This window comes from Topomyia yanbarensis, chromosome 3 (genome assembly GCF_030247195.1).
Source record: "Topomyia yanbarensis strain Yona2022 chromosome 3, ASM3024719v1, whole genome shotgun sequence".
Taxonomy (NCBI): domain Eukaryota; kingdom Metazoa; phylum Arthropoda; class Insecta; order Diptera; family Culicidae; genus Topomyia; species Topomyia yanbarensis.
Genome location: NC_080672.1, coordinates 190,992,186 through 191,010,918, shown reverse-complemented (window position 1 = coordinate 191,010,918; position 18,733 = coordinate 190,992,186). Strand labels below are relative to the sequence as shown.

The window sequence follows — 18,733 nt, the reverse complement described above, 5'->3', positions numbered from 1 at the left end:
CAACTTGTTTAGCTTCATATGCATCAGAGCACTCTTTGTCCCACCAAGAATTAGGGGGCCGTCTATTTATTGTCATTCCGGGATTGCATTTGGTTTGGGCTTGTTCTGCTGCTTCAATAATTAAACCCGCTAGGAATTCGTATTCTTCGGTAGGGGGTAGCTCTTCTGTCGAAACAAGAGAAGTGGAAATTTATGTTTCGTATGTTTTCTAATCAATATTTCGTGTTAAGTCATAAGGAACATTGACTGAATTCGTAAGGCCTAATTCACTGTTAATTGAAACAACGATTGGCAAATGATCGCTACCGTGAGGATCAGGTACAACCTTCCACGTGCAATCTAACCGAAGTGATGTCGAGCACAATCATGGGGATGGTAATTCTATAGAAAGAATAGCACTTTTTAATTCCTAGAAGCACTGCTCCATACGGGATGTCTCGGTCTAGGCGAATAATGTTGAAATCATTTAAGTTGAAATTAATGTTTGAGGTAAGCCATGTTTCACATAGAGCAAAAGCATCGCATTTTAAATTATGCAGTAAAATTTTTAAGGAATCAATTTTTGGTATGATACTTCTGCAATTCCACTGTAAAACAGTGATGGAGTCTTTCACCTTAGGAGTTGAATTATCCATCGAAAGATATAATTGCTGCAAGGATGGGCCATTGAGCAATCAGCTGCTCTAAAAATGTTCTAATTGTTGGGAGGAAAGCTGAAAGTATACTCTTTAGTGGTTCAGAAATATTGAATGCTTTAAAAATCCAATCAACAATTTTAAATTTTAATAATCCTACCCCAAGCTGAGGCTCAGAGGAAGCCGAAATTTTATTATTTCTAATAATGGTGTTCTGTTTGGATTGTACATTCCCAAAACCGGGCGGAATTGACTTCGGTTTAGAATAGGAATTTTTCGGTTTTGGGCGCAGTTTATCTATTGATGGAGAAATTTTAAGGCCCTTTCTTGGCAGTTTGGGAAAAGAAGACTGTTTTTTTCTGGAATTTCCGGGTAAAACAAATGATGTACCTTCGCACGCTCCATCAGAGTCAGACTGTTCCGAAAATACAGATGTGGGAAGATGGGTTTAAGGGTAGCATTTTTCAACATTTCTGCATAGGAGCGCTTAGACCTCTCCTTCAAGGATCGTGTAATTTTATCCTCGCGCAATTTATAAATGGGGCATGCAAGGAGCTCATGCGAGTTTTCTCCGCACATTAAACATTTTTCTGAATTTTTATTGCATGTATCCTTTTGATGAGAACCCCCACATTTGCCACACCGTGCCTTATTGGAACAGTAAGTGGCTGTGTGGCCAAGCTGTTTACAATTAAAGCAATCCATTACACGAGGGATAAAAAGGCGAACAGGGAGACGAATCTTATCGATAATGACATTGTTGGGCAGCGCAGACCCAGCGAAAGTCACTCGAAACGAGTCAGACAGTCGATAAACTTTTTATCTCCTTCGTGTGATACTGAATGCAATTGCTTGCATTCAAGTATCTTTGCGTCTTTAAGTATGGTGTCTTTGAAACGACCAACCCCATGCTTAATTAAGTGGTCAACAGTCAAACTCGATTCTGTGATGACCCCATCAATTTCAATTTCCTTTGAAGGAATATACGCTCTATATTCACGCGTAAAAAGCTCGCAAGAAGCAATTGCATTGGCTTGTTTGAGACTACCAACGACAATGCGTATTTTATCTTTATTAACTTTGACGATCTCTTTTACATCCGAGAATCGCGAAGTCAAATCTTTTGAAATTTGGGTGATATTTAGCGCCTTTACTTTACGTCTAATAAATACAATCCATGGTCCCGTTGACGATTCTGGGTAAATTTTAATTCTAATCGGGTTTACATTTTCAGCAGAAGGCTTAGGAGGAGGGTCTAATAAATACAATCCATGGTCCCGTTGACGATTCTGGTAAATTTTAATTCTAATCGGGTATACATTTTCAGCAGAAGGCTTAGGAGGAGGGTCTGTTACTCGTTCTCCCATCTCGTCATCAATTTTACCTAGCAAGAAAAACTATCACAAAAAGGAATGAAAAATATACCTGTTATCTGCTACCTCTGAGGTGACGAAGACACCTCGTGTGTTACGTTGTAAACTCGGTGCCCGTTGTTTGACAATGTGACACTTGCTGCCCTTCTTCGTCGTGTTGCTTCTTCAGTAGAGAAATAGGCCTACATGCAACACTTCAAAACTCTCTCCGGTTAAGCTGCTCGTCGGTATCACCACCACAGGCGCGCTCTCCCCGTTTCCACCACCGCGGTAGACAAATGTGACTGCCTGTGGCTTGCTGCGAAACCCCACTGTCGATGCGGCACTTTTCGGTGCCACTTGTTTTCCTTATTCGTCGTACCGCTTCTCAAATAGAGCAAATGGGTCTACCTGTGACGCTTCCCCTCTCGTCGATAAGAATTGCCCGACGACACCAATACAATATAAATTGTCTGTGTGTACAGGCACGATCCCTGTCGATTTCTGCCACCGCGGTAGGCAAATTCGTCTACCCACGGTTTGCTGTCAATCAACTGTCGACTCACACTTAACAAACTGGTCTCTCTCTCCCACAAAAACGCATGCAGCGTCTCGCACTCCGTCGTTCTCTCGAGAACAAAACCTTCCACCTGGAGGCACAACCGTCTCAGCCGGTTGCAAAAACTGTTATGTAATTACCCTCTTTGATATCGCCTTCTTTTCAGCATAAACTGTTTTGTGGATCTTCGATTGATTGATAATGATTTCAAATAAAATTACATATGCATTAGAATTAGTTTTTTTCAAATTCATTAACTTGATCAGCGAGAAAGACAAGCTGTGAAGGGAACCAAACAAATACTTGAGTAGCAACATATTTCTAAATGCAAATGTTCCCAAAATACTTCAGATTTTAATAGTATAACAAATTGCAGAGTAAAAATACGTTCCAGGAAATTGTACATTCCGGAAAATAGTATTCCGGGAAATGGTACATTCCGGGAAACGATATTCCGGGAAATAGTACATACCGGGAAATTGAATTCCGGGAAATAGTATTCCGGGAAACGACATACAATCCACACAACTTTTACAAATTTCATTTGCCATGATTATTTACCTTCTAGTAGAATCATCCAATAAGTCCTGTTGTAGTAATGGCTGTTGATCTTCGGTTTCATTGTCTAGAAATGATGATTTTTGTTTACCAGATTCTCGTTCACTTTCATGGCACTCACATTGGCATTCTTCGGGTTTTACATAGTTATAAAGAACTCCTGTGATTGGAACATTATCAACTGATTCTTGTTGTGGGAGAGATGCTATACGCTTGCTTGGTTTCCGTTTCTCTGGAATGCTCTCAAAGTCAACCCACTGTTGTGAGGCTTTACGAGGTGGCAAAGGAGGAGGAGGAGGTTCTTCTTCTGCATTTGATTGGTGTGTGGATTCTTTCTCGTCCCCATTACTTGCTGTCGGTGCTTGATTGGTGCTATTGATACCGTGCTCTGCAAATTCAAACCAATTTTTGCCGGATGAATGAGATGTTTTTCGGGGAGATCGATTTTTAGGTAATCTGTCTACTGAAACATCGTGTTTTTTAGGCAGACTGATTCGTAGCTTCTCTCCGCGAATTAAATGTGCTTCGGTATCTTCAACCGCGCTAGTAATACCACAGTAATTTTCCAGTGAAGCTGGATGTATTGGTGTTGTAGATCTAGGCCTTTCTAATGGACAGGTTTTCATCCCCATTTGAGCACGTTCTTTCATTGGTAAAAGTTTTACACCAATTGATCGTTCTTCTGGTAGTGTAGTAGGTATATAAGGTAATTCATCATCGAACGATTCTTGTAGTACTAATCCTGCGCTTTCGTGATCTTCGATGGCTAGCAGGTTGCAGTGTACATGTTTGCTTTTTGTCATAGAATCTACCTCAGAATCTTTTTCACTTTCTGAAGACAATACTTGCTCATCATTGGAAGCCGTTGACTTTATATTGAGTATTCTTGATGAATTCTTGAACTGGGATGAAATTTTAACAGTTGAATCATATCGGCTAGTGTCCTGAGAAACAGAAGATTCCTCATTTACCGTAAACTTTTGTTCACTCGGCATACTTGTTTCGGCCTGTTGATACATATTGAGAATTTCTTCAGGATTTTCAATATAACGTGAATGGCGATGGAAGTCTATCGAATCACTCGATGCGCTTTCAGATCGATTGTATTTTTCTTTAAGACCTCTTCGTTTTACACAATCAAGTCGTTTATTACGATAAACAACTGACATATTATCAAGTGGCATACACTCATTTTTTTCAACGACATTAACATCATTAGATTCATTTGCATCTACTTCCGATAGCTGGCTGCATTGACTTTCTGTTTTGGAAATGCTGAATTGTGTAGTGAAAGTTTGCTCTTGACTACCAGATCCCATTTTCATAGCAAACAACAATTGCTTTCTTTCTTTAGTAGTCTTTTTCACTATGGTGGTAGGTTTTTCTGATTGGTTAAGTGTGTTCGAGAAGGTCTCCGATAGTGCGAATTCGGGATCATCTTGTCTGGACAGTTCTACTCCATTTGGAGATTTTGTTAAAGGTAAGGCATGTGTTGTGTTTTTTAATGGCGTATTGCTATGCTGCGGAGGCGCAACTGAGATAACAGTTTCTTGGCTGTCTTGAGAACTGTCACGTTGCGCTTCCATGCTCCATAAACTGTCTCGCTCTTTTTCTTCGGTAGGCGATTTTAAAGGTATAGTTATGCTTCCATCTGGGTTTTCAATTCGATAACACTTGAGAGGTGGCATTGGTTTGGGTCTATTATGAATAGTAATAGTACAATTATTGCTTGAGTTCACAGACTGAGTAGAGGGTGACACCTTTTCATTAACCACCTGCGCTGCACTCGATATCATTGGTGCAGTGGATAGCAATGATTTAAATTGTTTCTCTTCAGGAGGGGTATGCAATGGAATATGAATGCTTTTACCATCCAACGGTGTATCATAATACCGCAATTGATTTCGCTGATTTGGAGTAGATTGCGATTCATCTTTGAATTTAAACTCAACATTTGAAATGTTGGACGTTGTAGAGCACGGGTATGGCTCTATCGGTGATGGTGACTTTGATTTTGCACCGTTTTTTTTATTTGGCTTAAATATAGCTAACACCGATTTTTGTTTGTTTGGCGTAGTATTCAATGAAGCAGATTCTCGTTCTTTGCTTTTACTGCGCGATCGTTCTCTATACTCGTGAGGGTTGTTTGAACCGTTCTTTTTTCTGGCATGACCAATACTTGGAGAATCTGGGCTAGCTGAATCTCTTTGTTTAAATATTGAACATAATGAATTTTTCCTTGAAAATGTAGTAGCTGGTGACGGAGAACGGCTGCTATTCTCTCGAGATAGCTTGCTCTGCTGAGCTGGTTTCGGACTCACACTGGGCTCATCTCGTGTTGACGATCCGCCTCGCCTATGTCGTGAGTTATCAAGATTTAATGAGGTGGGTTTTTTTTGGTCATCATCCAATATTCTTTCATTATCAGCTATTCCATTATCACTATAGCAGTGATCTGGCTTTAACTTTATTCTTATATATTCAGTACCGCTTGGCATTACACCAACAATTGGTTTACTTAAATCTGTTGGTGGAATGTATCGTTTGTTTGAAATACTTCTACTAGTAAGTGGTGGCTGAATTATTTCTTCTTTACGGTTTATGTTAGCGTTACTGTCTGATTTTCTGCGGGGTAATTCTGCATCATACACTAGATTGTTACGCGCTTCACTATTAGATGCAGTATCTACGTGAATACCTTCAGCCAAAACTGCTTCGGTAAGGTCTTTTTTTCTTGACAATATAACTTGCTCGATTATTTTTGCAGTTATTGGTTCGATGCTACTAGGTATGCTGCCATCAGTTATCCCTAGTAGAGGTTTCGGCCCACAAAACGATGTTTCCAGCAGCATACGATGTGGTGAAGGTGATCGGGAAATACCAGATACACCAGAGACAACTGACAGCTTGCTATTACCTGATCCTTGGCTACCTACACTTGATATACGACTAGTTCGTCCAGAGATACACAAGAATGCTGCAACCTCAGAGCTTGCAGAGTCTTTGCGTTGATGGTGTCCCAAAATTTGTTGCTGATCATCCAGTTTATACATTATAGGCGAATGCCTCTGTGGAAATTCATAATATCAATTAATGAGTTACTTGCAAACTAAAAATGAATTACCGGTGCTTGTGGCTTTTCTCTTTCCGTTTTTCCTTTCTCAGGTTCCATGAAATGCAATTCTTCAGTTGAGCTGCGTAGGTCCAATGCACCTTCTTCTCTATATCCCAGTACGCCAGAATCCTGCAATGTGCCAGTGCCAACCTATTAAAACATTCAATATTCTGTTTTATTTTGCAAATAAGAAATTGCTTTTAACAAGAAACTAACTGAACAGTTGAAATGAATTATATAACTTTATACATGTATTCATGCTGGCAGAAAATCAATGCGCAATTCTTGCCGGAATACAGTTGACGGAAATAACGTATAAACAAAGAAAGACTGTAGTAACTGCAATAGCAAGTAAAAACGAATCTAAGAAGTCACCACTAGATCGGCACAATTGATTTTTTGGGGTACCACTCAATGGAAAGGGGGTGTACTCACATATGGTACTGGATAATGTTTTACTATAGTTTAACCATTCAATTCGTCGTTACTATTGGGGATGTGGTACAACCACAGACAAACAGACGTAACAGCTCGAAGAAAAGTCTAAAAAAAATATCGCCCACGGTAGACTAGTGACATCTGTTGAACACATTGCACAAAATGTGATTCTGGCAACCATGGGACAACATTTTAATTTTCCATGGCATAATTATTGCAATTGACTAATTTAAAGAATGCAGAGCTACGACTTCATTTTTAAAACCCAACAGAACCATTTATTGTTACGGGAAATTAAGCAAAAAGGAAAACAATTTTTGTCGTCAATTTGTCGTATGATTGATTTTTGTCTCTATTTACTCTTCTTTGCCGTCGCTCATTTGGAATCCCGGAGACATCTTGTACTCTTTATTTGATTTTCCATGCTAGCGTTTACTTTTACTATAAGAACAAGGCTATGTAGCCTATTTTTAAAGAGTCGGCTGTGCTATCGAGGTCATCATTGGATCAAGATCACGGAGATACAACCTCTAAAATTTCCTTGCCAATATCAGGATCAGTTGGCATCAACGATTTCATTTTTAACGCTTTCTGTAGGTGAAAACTCATTATGTAGGCTATGGAAGAGTTTAATTTTGTTACAACTTGGGGAACGTTCCGGTTGGTAGAAAGCTCATTCGCTTGAAAATTGGCTGGGTCTCCAATTGTCCAGTGGGTGCTTCGTCTTGGATGGTAATGAGCAATCGCCGTAGGAAAATATAATTTAATTCTTTTGGTCCTGAAAATGACCCTTTCGGCGATGCTGTTGGGTTGCGACGGATCATTAAATATATCTAGATTGAATATGGTCTAAGCGTATCTTCAGTTTTCGTAACTCCTGCACCATGCCAAAGTTGAATTTTTCCGTCAGTTCCGCGGATCGATAAATTCGAATCCATTGCATACATCCGGTTAGATTCGTTACGCCGAACCAGTTAAATTGGCAAGATCCTAAAATGTATCTGCTCACCGATCAGCGTCGTGCAGGAAAATAAGAAATGATTTTGAACAATTCTTGCCTTGGATACTTCGACAGGAATGCATTTCACATTTCTGGACCATTTTGTTTGTTTTGGTTTGCATAAAATGAAAATGGCGGTTATGTTTTCGAGCAAAACGATACAAGATGTCACATTGTTCCAAGTATAAGTACTATTGCCATCGATAAAACCGATAAAACAAACGGAAACATAAACAAACGGTAGTGGGCTCTTCTGTTGCCAGAGGTTTTGATTCGGTTCAGTCATAATTATTTTTATCGATAGTTTCGATCTAAAAAAGTGTCCCTAAGTGATCGAATCGGAAGATCCGTGGTGAAGTTCGGCCTTTTCTCTCTTTTCATCGTGCGCTAAAGAATCAAGACGCTCGTTCGGATCTTTATGTTTATTAAGTTTTATTTTTTGTGTTATGAATTCATCTCGTCAGTAACTAGCACCATCTGGGTGTCTAGTTAGACGATGTATCTAAACTAGTACCCAAATTAGCACTAGTTAGACACAAAAAAATTCCAATCAGTTCACACGACACATGTGAACGTTCAAAGCAACTGACTTGTCCCGAGTGATGTCCCGGGAAGCAAGCACAGAGGCTCAGGTTTGCTGTCGAGAAAGCGAAAACGAACTCTTGTCTTTTGGCTCGGGAGCCAAACGCCTTGCATTATGCAATATTAATTCCCATAAGGGAAAATTGGATTAAACCACTTTGCGCGTTAAGGGCACAAAACCTAACTTAAATTAAGTTTTATTTTTTGTGTTTCGAATTCATCTCGTCAGTAACTAGCACCATCTGAGTGTCTAGTTAGACGATGTTTACTTATTTTATGGGTCGCGGACACTTTGTTCCATTTGACATGTATAAAACTACACTTAAAAGTGACGAATGTTCCCACCTTTCTTTCCCTTCATCTTGATTTTCAGGTGCTTGCGGTAACGAAGTTACACATTATGGCTATGTGTCAAAATCGCTTCACAAGCGCCACGCTCGGTGAAATTGCGCATTTTTCATAATTTAAATCGACCGTTTTTTCTGTGGGCGATGAAAATTCATCTCGTGTTACGTCTGTTTGTCTGTGGTACAACTATTGTTATACTCACTGAATAAAATCTAAGTTTATATTGTAGGAACATTATAAAAGCACCACCTCTAATGGTTACTATATCCCACAACACAGGTTTATCGTTCGGTCTATGTCAAATGGTTATTAGCAATGCAGGGTTGCTAAAATAAATTATCATAATGTTAAGCACATAATTTTTGTTATGGCAAAAGCACAAAAATTTAATTCATCAATTAGGCAAAATAATGATACAATCTAAGGTACTACCAAATACAAACATATTTGTAGAACTCTAAACACCTTGCTACTGTACTACCAGATGATAACTTGTCTCTGTTAGACAAAAATTAATAACTCAAATTAATCAAATATATTTGAACAAGTTCACTTCCTGTATGGTAGTTTCAACCATATATGATAGTGTATTTTTTATTCTCCTATGGTCATGGTTATTTATTATGCCACTCATAATTATCGGTACTAGCTAATTCCGATTTGCCCAGCTCAAAATGGTGGGATGAGCTCACAATAATATGAAGAAAATTGTGTTCTTTGCTCGATAGCGGAAATAGCTCAATTGGATAAAGCGGCAGTACCACTGATGTCAACACTTTCCAGATGGCAGGTAATCAAATCTCGAATATTAAATACAGTAGATACAGAACACTAGATTAGGATTGTCGCTTGTGTTCCCATTGTTTTCGCCTCGGAACATGTTTGTTTTGCTTCCGGTATATATCTGTCAAAGTATCGAAAGTCTCTCTAGTAAAAGTCTTTGGTCCGCGCTTTTGGTACACGCAGAAAAATATGGCCTACTTTTAACCACAAACCGTTCAGTTGAACTTCAAATTGAGTTTGCCTATTTTTCATTTCAGTCTCGTTTATTCTGCTGTGATTTTTATGCATTCAAGACCGAAAACGTCCAATGCATAAAATTTGCAACAGAATAAACGGGAGGCAAACAGAAAAATGATGTGATATCTGCTATGTAACAAATTTCTATGTGGCATACTATTATAATTTCATTAATTTTCCCATGATATCTATGCGTGATAGGTATTTTTTATCTGCTACTACAAATTGAAAAAAATTATGTGTGAAATCAATATATTCAATATGACGAATTTTCTCGGTGAAATTTTTCGACTGTTATTGTTATGAAATGAGTTTGTATATACCGCACAAGGAAATAAAAATTTATCAAAATTCAGTACACGTTTAGACAATTTGTGCATTCTAATTAGTGAAAACGCATTAGCCAAGAATGGCCATTGTTTTGCTGGCTAAAAGAAACAAAAATGATTAGTCGCTATGAAACGACGATAGAGGATTATTTTTTTGCTGTTTTTTATTTGGCCCATTTGACAGGTATATCCCGGAATCAAAACAATGATGTTTCTACCACTGAGTGTATGTTTAGGAGCGTTTTATTTTGTATAGGAGTTTCAAAGTAGAATTGAAACTGAAACATTCACATCCCCAGCAGAGCGGTTTGTTTTATAATTTCGAACAGTTTTGTTTTAAAATTTAAAACTGTTAGAGCATGTTCAGGAGTGTTTCAGTTTTAGATTCAAAATTTTGACGGTTCTATTATATAAAACTAAAAATTTTAAAACTAGAACTTCCTGCCCCCAGCAGCAGTTTTAGCGGATGTTCTATTCAGTTTAAAATTCATGTCACGCCGTGCTTTCAGCGTCACTGCATCAAATATATTTTTCTCCAGTCTATCGGGTCTAAGTGTCTGTGCTGAAAACTTTGCATGTATTTAAAACACAGTTCTAAACGTGTTTTAAAATCAGCAACAAACAGAACGGCATCGTATAACAGTTTTAAATTTTAAAGCAAAACTGTTCGAATTTATAAAACAAAATGCTCTGCTGGGGATGTGAATGTTTCACAACCCTCCCGCAACTTGACGTTTAACCTAAGTTGCATGAAACCACCGTGTTTCGAATGATGTCGCCACCATAGAACACCGTCCACAAATGGCGATATTGTAAATTTCTATGCGAGAAAATAATTCCGTGACGTCTTTAACGAACTTGTTTTTTTTATTTACATTCGAAAGCGGTAATCAAGATGATCATTTCAAAACAGCGTAATAATTTAATATCAATACAAACAAGATAATTCGTCATCTTGGAGTTTCATAAAAGGATTACAAATTGTTAAATGTAAAATGCATGATTTGATTTGAGTGCGCTTCTAGTGTGAACTTTTTTCTTGAAATATCTTTCGCATATGACAATTCTCGAAAGTTTGTCGTTAATCTTAAATACATTTAGTTTTGTGATTATAATTTTTCACTTCGCATTTAACAAAAAAGGGATTGACTTCGATCGTTTATTTCTGACAGCATGCGGTGCCAAGGTTTCTGCAAAATTCAGAAGTGATGACAGCTCATTTTCTATCGGAGAGGGAGAAAAACAGTCCAGTATCATTGTGTGTGTTGTTTACATTGCAATGCAAATATTACTACCTAATATCTTAAAACTAAATGAAGATGCTCACTAACTAGCATAAGCGCCGCTTGTTCGTAAGCTGATGATTCCAAAAAATCATGAATCATTTAAAAATAATGCATCGAAAAAAGATGCAATATTTTTAATACAAAACAACACCAAAACCAAAAAGTCTTCTAAAATGAATTATCGGAAGTAAAAAAAATCTGAACAAGAAAATTTTCACTGTGAACAAGTTCACGCATTTTTTAGAAATTGCTCTTGAATAAAGATTGATCCGCCATTTTAGACCCACAGACCCAAAAAAAGGTTTCAACGATTTCTATAGGAGCTGTCAAGTTGTTCCCCCTCTGATGTTTCAGTTCCAGTTCTACTTTGAAACTCCTATACAAAATAAAACGCTCCTGAACATGCCCTTATACGACGCCGTTCTATTTGTTGCTGATTTAAAAACACGTTTAGAACTGTGTATTAAAGGCACAAATCCCCGACTACATACGGGGAACGTGCCATTAAAGCCAATATATGCTGAAGACCCGATAGACTGGGGAAAATAAATTTGAATGCAGTAACGCTGAAGGCATGGCGAGACATGAATTTTAAACTGAATAGCACATCCGACAAAACTGCTGCTGGAGAGAGTAAGTTCTAGTTTTAAAATTTTCAGTTTTATATTATAGAACTGTTAAAATGTTAAAATGTTTTAAATACATGGAAAGTATTCAGCACAGACACTTAGACCCGATAGACCGGGGAGAAATAAATTTGAATGCAGTAACGCTGAAGGCATGGCGAGACATGAATTTTAAACTGAATAGAACACCCGCTGAATAGAACATCCGACAAAACTGCTGCTGGAGAGAGTAAGTTCTAGTTTTAAAATTTTCAGTTTTATATTATAGAACTGTTAAAATGTTAAAATGTTTTAAATACATGGAAAGTATTCAGCACAGACACTTAGACCCGATAGACCGGGGAAAAATAAATTTGAATGCAGTAACGCTGAAGGCATGGCGAGACATGAATTTTAAACTGAATAGAACACCCGCTAAAACTGCTGCTGGTGACAGCAAGTTCCAGTTTTAAAAATTTTCAGTTTTATATTATAGAACTGTCAAAATTATGAATCTAAAACTGAAACACTCCTGAACATGCCCTGAAGCCAGCGACAATCCTAATCTAGTGTTCTGTATCTGTGGAGTGAACACAGCCACCAATCTATAGGTTGTCTACTGTATTCTCCCTCTCTGTGTAGCAATGCATAAGAGAGTGATGGTTCGGTATCCATTGATCTCGCATATACAGCACAGACGTTGGTGAGCTCTTGCGGAGGTAAGTTGTTAGGTGGCTGGGTGATTTCTATGCGGCTGTAATATTCGCTTTCCACAATGGCGATCCTGCCAGGTTAGTTATAATCGAAGTGGCAATTAAAGAAATTCGATCCTGGATGAACGCAATATTTTTCAATTGCAAAGAAATCACCCAGTTCGCCTTAATCCGGTATAGAAAAAAGTGAGATAATTGAAGTTAGGATAATTCACTTCAATTATCTCACTTTTTTCTATACCGGATTCAGGCGAACTGGGTGATTTCTTTGCAATAGACCTTTCTCGTCAAAAAATTTTATATGATAGGATGCTTCCTTTTTTATCCCCAATTCGTTACTGCTGATTGCCGCGATGATTTGGTACCTCTAACTATTGAAAAAATCAAAAATAGTGCAAGCTGCTCATTTAACCCCATATTCTGAGTACCTATCTTGCCTTGTTTCCCCGTATTTTTACACCATTTGGATGAATTTCCTGTGGGGAATACTAAAAGGATGCCAGATCTGCATATATATATATTAGTAAATCTGCAGATTTTGCATTTTCACTGCAGATGTTTTGCAGATTACAAATATTTAGCAGAACAAAGCCTATGCCAGCCAATTTATACACAAGCCTTCAACATTTTTGATCATTTAAAATATATACATACTACATTTCTATGTCAAATTTTTTGAAGATTTTTGTAGCAATCTGCAGACTTTTATATTTTCACTGCAGGCTATTGTTTAAATAGACCTGGCATCACTGATGCTGAAATGATTCATTCATATACCTGTCAAAAACATAGAGCATTGCATGAAAATGTATAACCTCACTTTTCTGACAGTTCAGTGTGCTTGTTTACCTAAGACTTGGTTACATGGACTTTTAAAATTTACATTACTTGAATACTTTCGATGCTCTTTGAAAGACTATCAACTCAAGAGGGATGAGGATTGGAGCAATGGGAACCTGGTGCCACATTATGCAACCAATTCGAATCGACCTTTTCACACAAGCTTGAATACAATAAACCTTTCGTTTCGAGATGCGTAATGTCACCCCTGGTTCATACATTGACCAATCGGCGCTGGATGCAAAACCCGGTGGCATATGCTGAATCGTAAGATCAAGCATTGGGCTATAAAATGATGGATGATGGATAAGGATTTGTACGCATTTGTTTGTTTGCTCGTGGGTTAAGTCCTAACAAGATGATCCGATTTATTACTCATTTTTAGGTGGTGAAGTTTACCTGAACTTTATAGGTAACGAATTCGGTCGATGATAAGTTGTTGAAATGATCGTTCAATGCCCATACCGAAAAACGTTTCCATTGGTCAGAATGCCTACCAGCGTATGATAGCTGCAACCATGAGGACAACAAGGTTATCGCTTTCGAATGGAACAATTATTTATTATTCGTGTTCAAGTTCCATTACAGCAAAAGTTTCGTCGATTGACGATTATCGCATTGTCGTTGATTTATCCGGCAAATGCAAAACAGCGCTCGGCACTGACGATAAGGAGTAAGAAGGATTTGATAGGAGTGATAAGAATGCAGAGCATTATACATTCTGGAAGAATATCAGGGAGGAGAAATTATATGTAAATTTTTATTATATCCCGAATTGCCATCATTTTTGCACCGCAATAAAGCTTTCTGCAACTGCTGTCTTGTTCAAATTGGCAGGAAATAACTAGGCAGCGAATGATAAATTGCATAGTCAATTTATTTACTTTTTCGGAAGGATAAGTAATTAGTATGTGGTGAATATATATGTGTCACCGGTGCCGTGTGTTATTGTGGTACCGGACCGAACCGTTGGTCAGCAAACCGTCCTTGTCGTACTGGTCATAGATGCGACGTTTTTTCTCATCTGATAGCACTTGACATGTTTCGGAGATCTGTCTTAACGCTCTCTACTTAGCGCAGGATACGCGAAACCGCTGCTAGCTTTCGAAAGAAAATTCCTAGCTGCTGCTACTCTATCAGTCTTTCTCTCGACTGAGGGCTACAATTTCGGTCGACTAAATTGTGCTATGAAAATTGTACTTCCTGGAATTTCACCTAACGAGATCAATTCATTATGAGGAATTTCGCTGCGTTCCAATACTGCTTGCCTCTGTAGGTGATGATGTGTGTGTATTCACTTCGGCAGCCAGGTCTTATGTTTTGGGTAATTTTGCTATCTTATTCTGTTGAATAAATCATCTGGCTAAAGCCTCTACGTTATACTATGGTCACTTTAAAAACGCATTGCTATTTAATCTTGTAGCTGTTGGCAAGTCAGTCCTGGCACTGTTCTCGACTAATCCTGGCACTGTTCTCGACTAATCCTGGCACTATACCGCTGACGTCGCACTTATTACGGTGATCAAACTTGGCGAGAGCGGCAGCGATTTCGTCGGAATTGTTCACTCGACAAGCAGGAAGTGCAAGGACTCTGCTACTCATGCCTGAGCCCCTCGTTGAAACCTTCGTCCTGTCGGAGTGTTTGCTTCGTCCGATACCGGAGCGTATTGCTGAACCGAAGCAGTCTGCTACTGGCGCTGCTTCCTTCGAATCGGAATCGCTGAATATTCCCGTTAGCCGAATGTCCAACGTGGCCGAAGGCAAACCGATTGCAGTAACACCACCAACCGTAACTGAAATTTTGGCCTTTAATCCAAGTGCCTGCCATTGACATAGCGACAGACGAGTGCGGCGCAGGTTGGACCATCGGTTGACTCGGTGCCGGACAGGGCGAAACAGCTGCAACAGGAGCGGACCTAGTATGGGGTGTAAAGGTCATCAATTGCCATAGATCACCAAAATGCTCTGCGACTAACATTGTGAACAAAACAAACCAAACGAAATTGATCGCAACAACGATAAAATAATCTAAATTCTACCCAAACATTTGAAAATGAGAAAAAGGCAAAAGAAGTTTTTTTCTGTCCCAGGATTTTAATAGAGAACATCAAAATTCGATTTGTTTGCATTTGGCAGTAGGCCTTTTTCAAATTTTTGGCTAGAAATTCCTTGCTTCTTCAATGAATCATGTACAAGAAAAGTAAAAATGTTAAATTTAACGGAACAATGTATGATGCCGACATCAATTAAAAAATACAGCTGAGCGACCTTGTTGGGAAAGTGTTAACATTTGGCAGCGAACCAAACCAAGTTTCTCATACTATGATCGAATCAACAAAAATTCCAAGATCATGTAAACAATCTCTTTGAACTATCAAAAAAGTGAGGTTAAACATTACCATGCAACGTTCTCCACCGAGAGGTTCACTTTAGTTTGTTTACATAACCAATGAACTTTGTACCGCGACTCACCAATTCATTTGCCGCGTTGCCAGAAAGCCAAGCAAAAATATACAAAACAGTGCTGCCCAAACACATATTTTGAGTCCCACCATTCTTGCAAAGGTGAAAAAAATACTCAACATTCTTGCATTTTTCAAATTTAAAAAAATCATTAAAAAATCACGATAACTCTAAAAAGTCTCATTTCAGCGGAAATATTCTTAAAAATGTGTAGTCTTTTAAATAAAAATAAGAAAAAAGGGGGTTAGGTCGGACGAGAAAGGTCTATTGAAAAAGATATCATTTCTTGGTAGAACGAATTTACAGTCAGTAATTTTTTTTCTTTGGCGTGGCTCTGGACGACCGCCATGTTGAAACATACGCGTGTTGGAACAACCGCAACGGTTCGGATGGGTGGTGGGTGGGTCGGTTGCGTTTTTTCACTGTTTTTAAAGCAGAATGTGTACTCCAAACAAAATGCTAGTAACGTAACTCATGATAAGAAGTTTAATTTTGCTTATTTTTTACTTTGATAATATCTCATTACCGCAGTTACTTTTAAACCAATATTGCGGAATGCGGAAAATATGCGTGGGCTTAGAATTATGACGAAGAAAGCGAGTCAATTATCTCGGATGCTGAATCTTTGGACAGTTCTGTCAGAATGGACGTATAACAATCTGATCTTTGCAATCCTGAGCCGGAAGTGCGGCCAGTGGATTTCGCAGATAACGAGCCTGCACCTCATATCGGGGGAAATACTGCTCAGCAATACACGGGAAATCAAGCAGCGAGACTCGACATTTTGGAGAAAACGGTCGCAGATTTGGCTAAGAACCTTTTAGATAAGCACAACGCGGAAAAAGTCGCTGATGAAAACAGACGGCAAGGAGTACCTGGCATTCGATGGGATATTAAAGTGTTTCCAAAAGACATACCCGCAGCTCGAATGTGGCACGAATGGCGAAAATACATCGAAAATCTCGAAATTGCAGCCTCACTGAATGGCATAGAGATTCAGGCACAGTGCAGCAAGTTGCTCTTTCTGTCAAGTGGGGATCAGTTACAAGATATCGTTCGAGCGGCGCAATTGATGCCAAGTTCAGCAGAACCAAAAGCTTATGACGTGCTAGTCAAAAATATCGATTGGTACCTGATGTCGATGACGGATATTTCGGCAGAGCACGAAAGTTTTTGTAACATGCGACAAGGAGTAACAGAGACGATCGTAAACTTTCACGCTCAGCTTGTGGAAAAGCGCGCTTGTGTGGGTGCAACCAAGCAGATAGAGACCGCTTTGTCTAATGCCAGCTTATTAAAGGTATGGTCAACCGGAATCTGGCCAAGCCTGCCAGGGTTTATGGTCACGATACTGCCACAACTGTGTTAGCAGCAGCACGTAGTGAGGCGTTCTCCGTTGAAGGTGTTTCAGCCGGTCCTAATCATGAAACGGTACATGCGATCGAAAGGAACTGCAAGAAAATCAACTTTCCTAACTTTAGGGAAAGAACTACAACAGAGAGAGAGAGAGCGATCGATATCGCGTGGCAGATAGGCAACGGAACACGAAATACAGTGCGAACCACAGACAACGCTGTCCTTATTGCGATCGAAATGGGCATAGAGGATGGTAGTGTACGTTGCACAACCGAAAATGCTGCAAATGTGGAGAGTGAGGACATTTTCAAGCCACTTGTCGCCACGAGAAGAAGGTACACAACGTCGCTTTGGAGTTTTCAAATGAACTTGGAACCGAAGAAAAATCTGAACAATCTCAGATACGATGAAATTTGACTTTGTTTTGTGTCTCAATGAACTCAAATAAAACAAAAATTACACTGAAAAGTAAGTCAATGGTTCTCATGTTTTCCTTTATTATTGCTTACCGTCCATTTTCCACCAACACCTGAATAGGCTTTCATTTGAAGATGCGATTGTGATTTGCCGTTTCGGGTCATCGACTGCAATAAAATTCGTGATAGACCCAGGAGCTGTCAACATTATAGGGGGCACAGATTGGGATTGTTGATTACAGATCCAGATATATTATTGCACGAATTGTCAAGTCATCGAATTTTGAGTGTACGGAAAGAGTCATGGAAGAGATATTTGAAAGAGAAGGATTCCCAAAGCGTATCAAAACGAGCAATGTCCCTCCATTCATCGGGACGAATTTCTTCGCTGCTGTGAAAACAGTGGCATCAAAACGATTTTCTCGACACCTCTATTTCCCTCAACAAAACGGGTTGGTCGAGGGATACATGCTATGGCTACGGCAGTGTTTATAGGCATTGACTATAAAAAGGCGCTACAAGCGGCTGTGCAAGCACACAATACCGCTGCGTACACGATAACGAATGTTCCTCCGGAAAAGGTGATGTTGCAAGTACCAAAGAACGAATCATAGCGAAGAGCTTTTGAATGAACGAGATCGAGAAAAGAAGTTAAAAGGTAAGCTACGCGATGATACACGTCGTCAGGCGAAAGAATGCGCAGTGAAGCCAGGTGACGTAGTCATTGTAGAGCGTCATACACGGGGCAAAGACGATAGCAGATTCGAGCCGACAAGATACACGATTCGCGAGGAGCTTTATGGCAATCTAGTACTAGTGGATGATGCCGGGAAATTACTGAAACGGTATGTGTCACAAATAAAAAAGTACATAAATGGCGTGATGCAATAGCAAGTGGGAAAGAGTCTATCCGGCAAACAATGAAAGTGTCCCGGGATATCTAACACAATACGTTCGCTGTGTCCAAGAAAACTTCTCAGATAATTACCAAAAATGCTAAATCTAAAAAAAAATATTACAATTCAAAATTAATGTCACAAATTATTGTCACACAGGAATAAATAATGTTGAAAAATCCGCGGCGTTTTGCTTGCAGCCTCCCTTTTTCTGTCTACTGT

General features: G+C 39.0%; 1 protein-coding gene across 21 annotated transcripts in view; it reads right to left on the bottom strand.

Moving 5' to 3' along the window:
- Positions 1 to 18,733, bottom strand: part of LOC131690091 (uncharacterized) — a 547,209-nt gene that overhangs the window by 424,777 nt on the left and 103,699 nt on the right. For 16 of the 21 annotated variants that reach the window (XM_058975604.1, XM_058975607.1, XM_058975605.1 and 13 more), the window contains 2 exons: positions 6,229 to 6,369; positions 3,108 to 6,172 (listed from right to left, as the gene is read on the bottom strand). In XM_058975604.1, coding sequence (XP_058831587.1) covers positions 3,108 to 6,172; positions 6,229 to 6,369 — 3,206 coding nt within the window. The remainder of the gene's footprint in view (positions 1 to 3,107; positions 6,173 to 6,228; positions 6,370 to 18,733) is intronic. The other 5 variants (XM_058975610.1, XM_058975625.1, XM_058975626.1 and 2 more) reach the window with 2 other exon arrangements.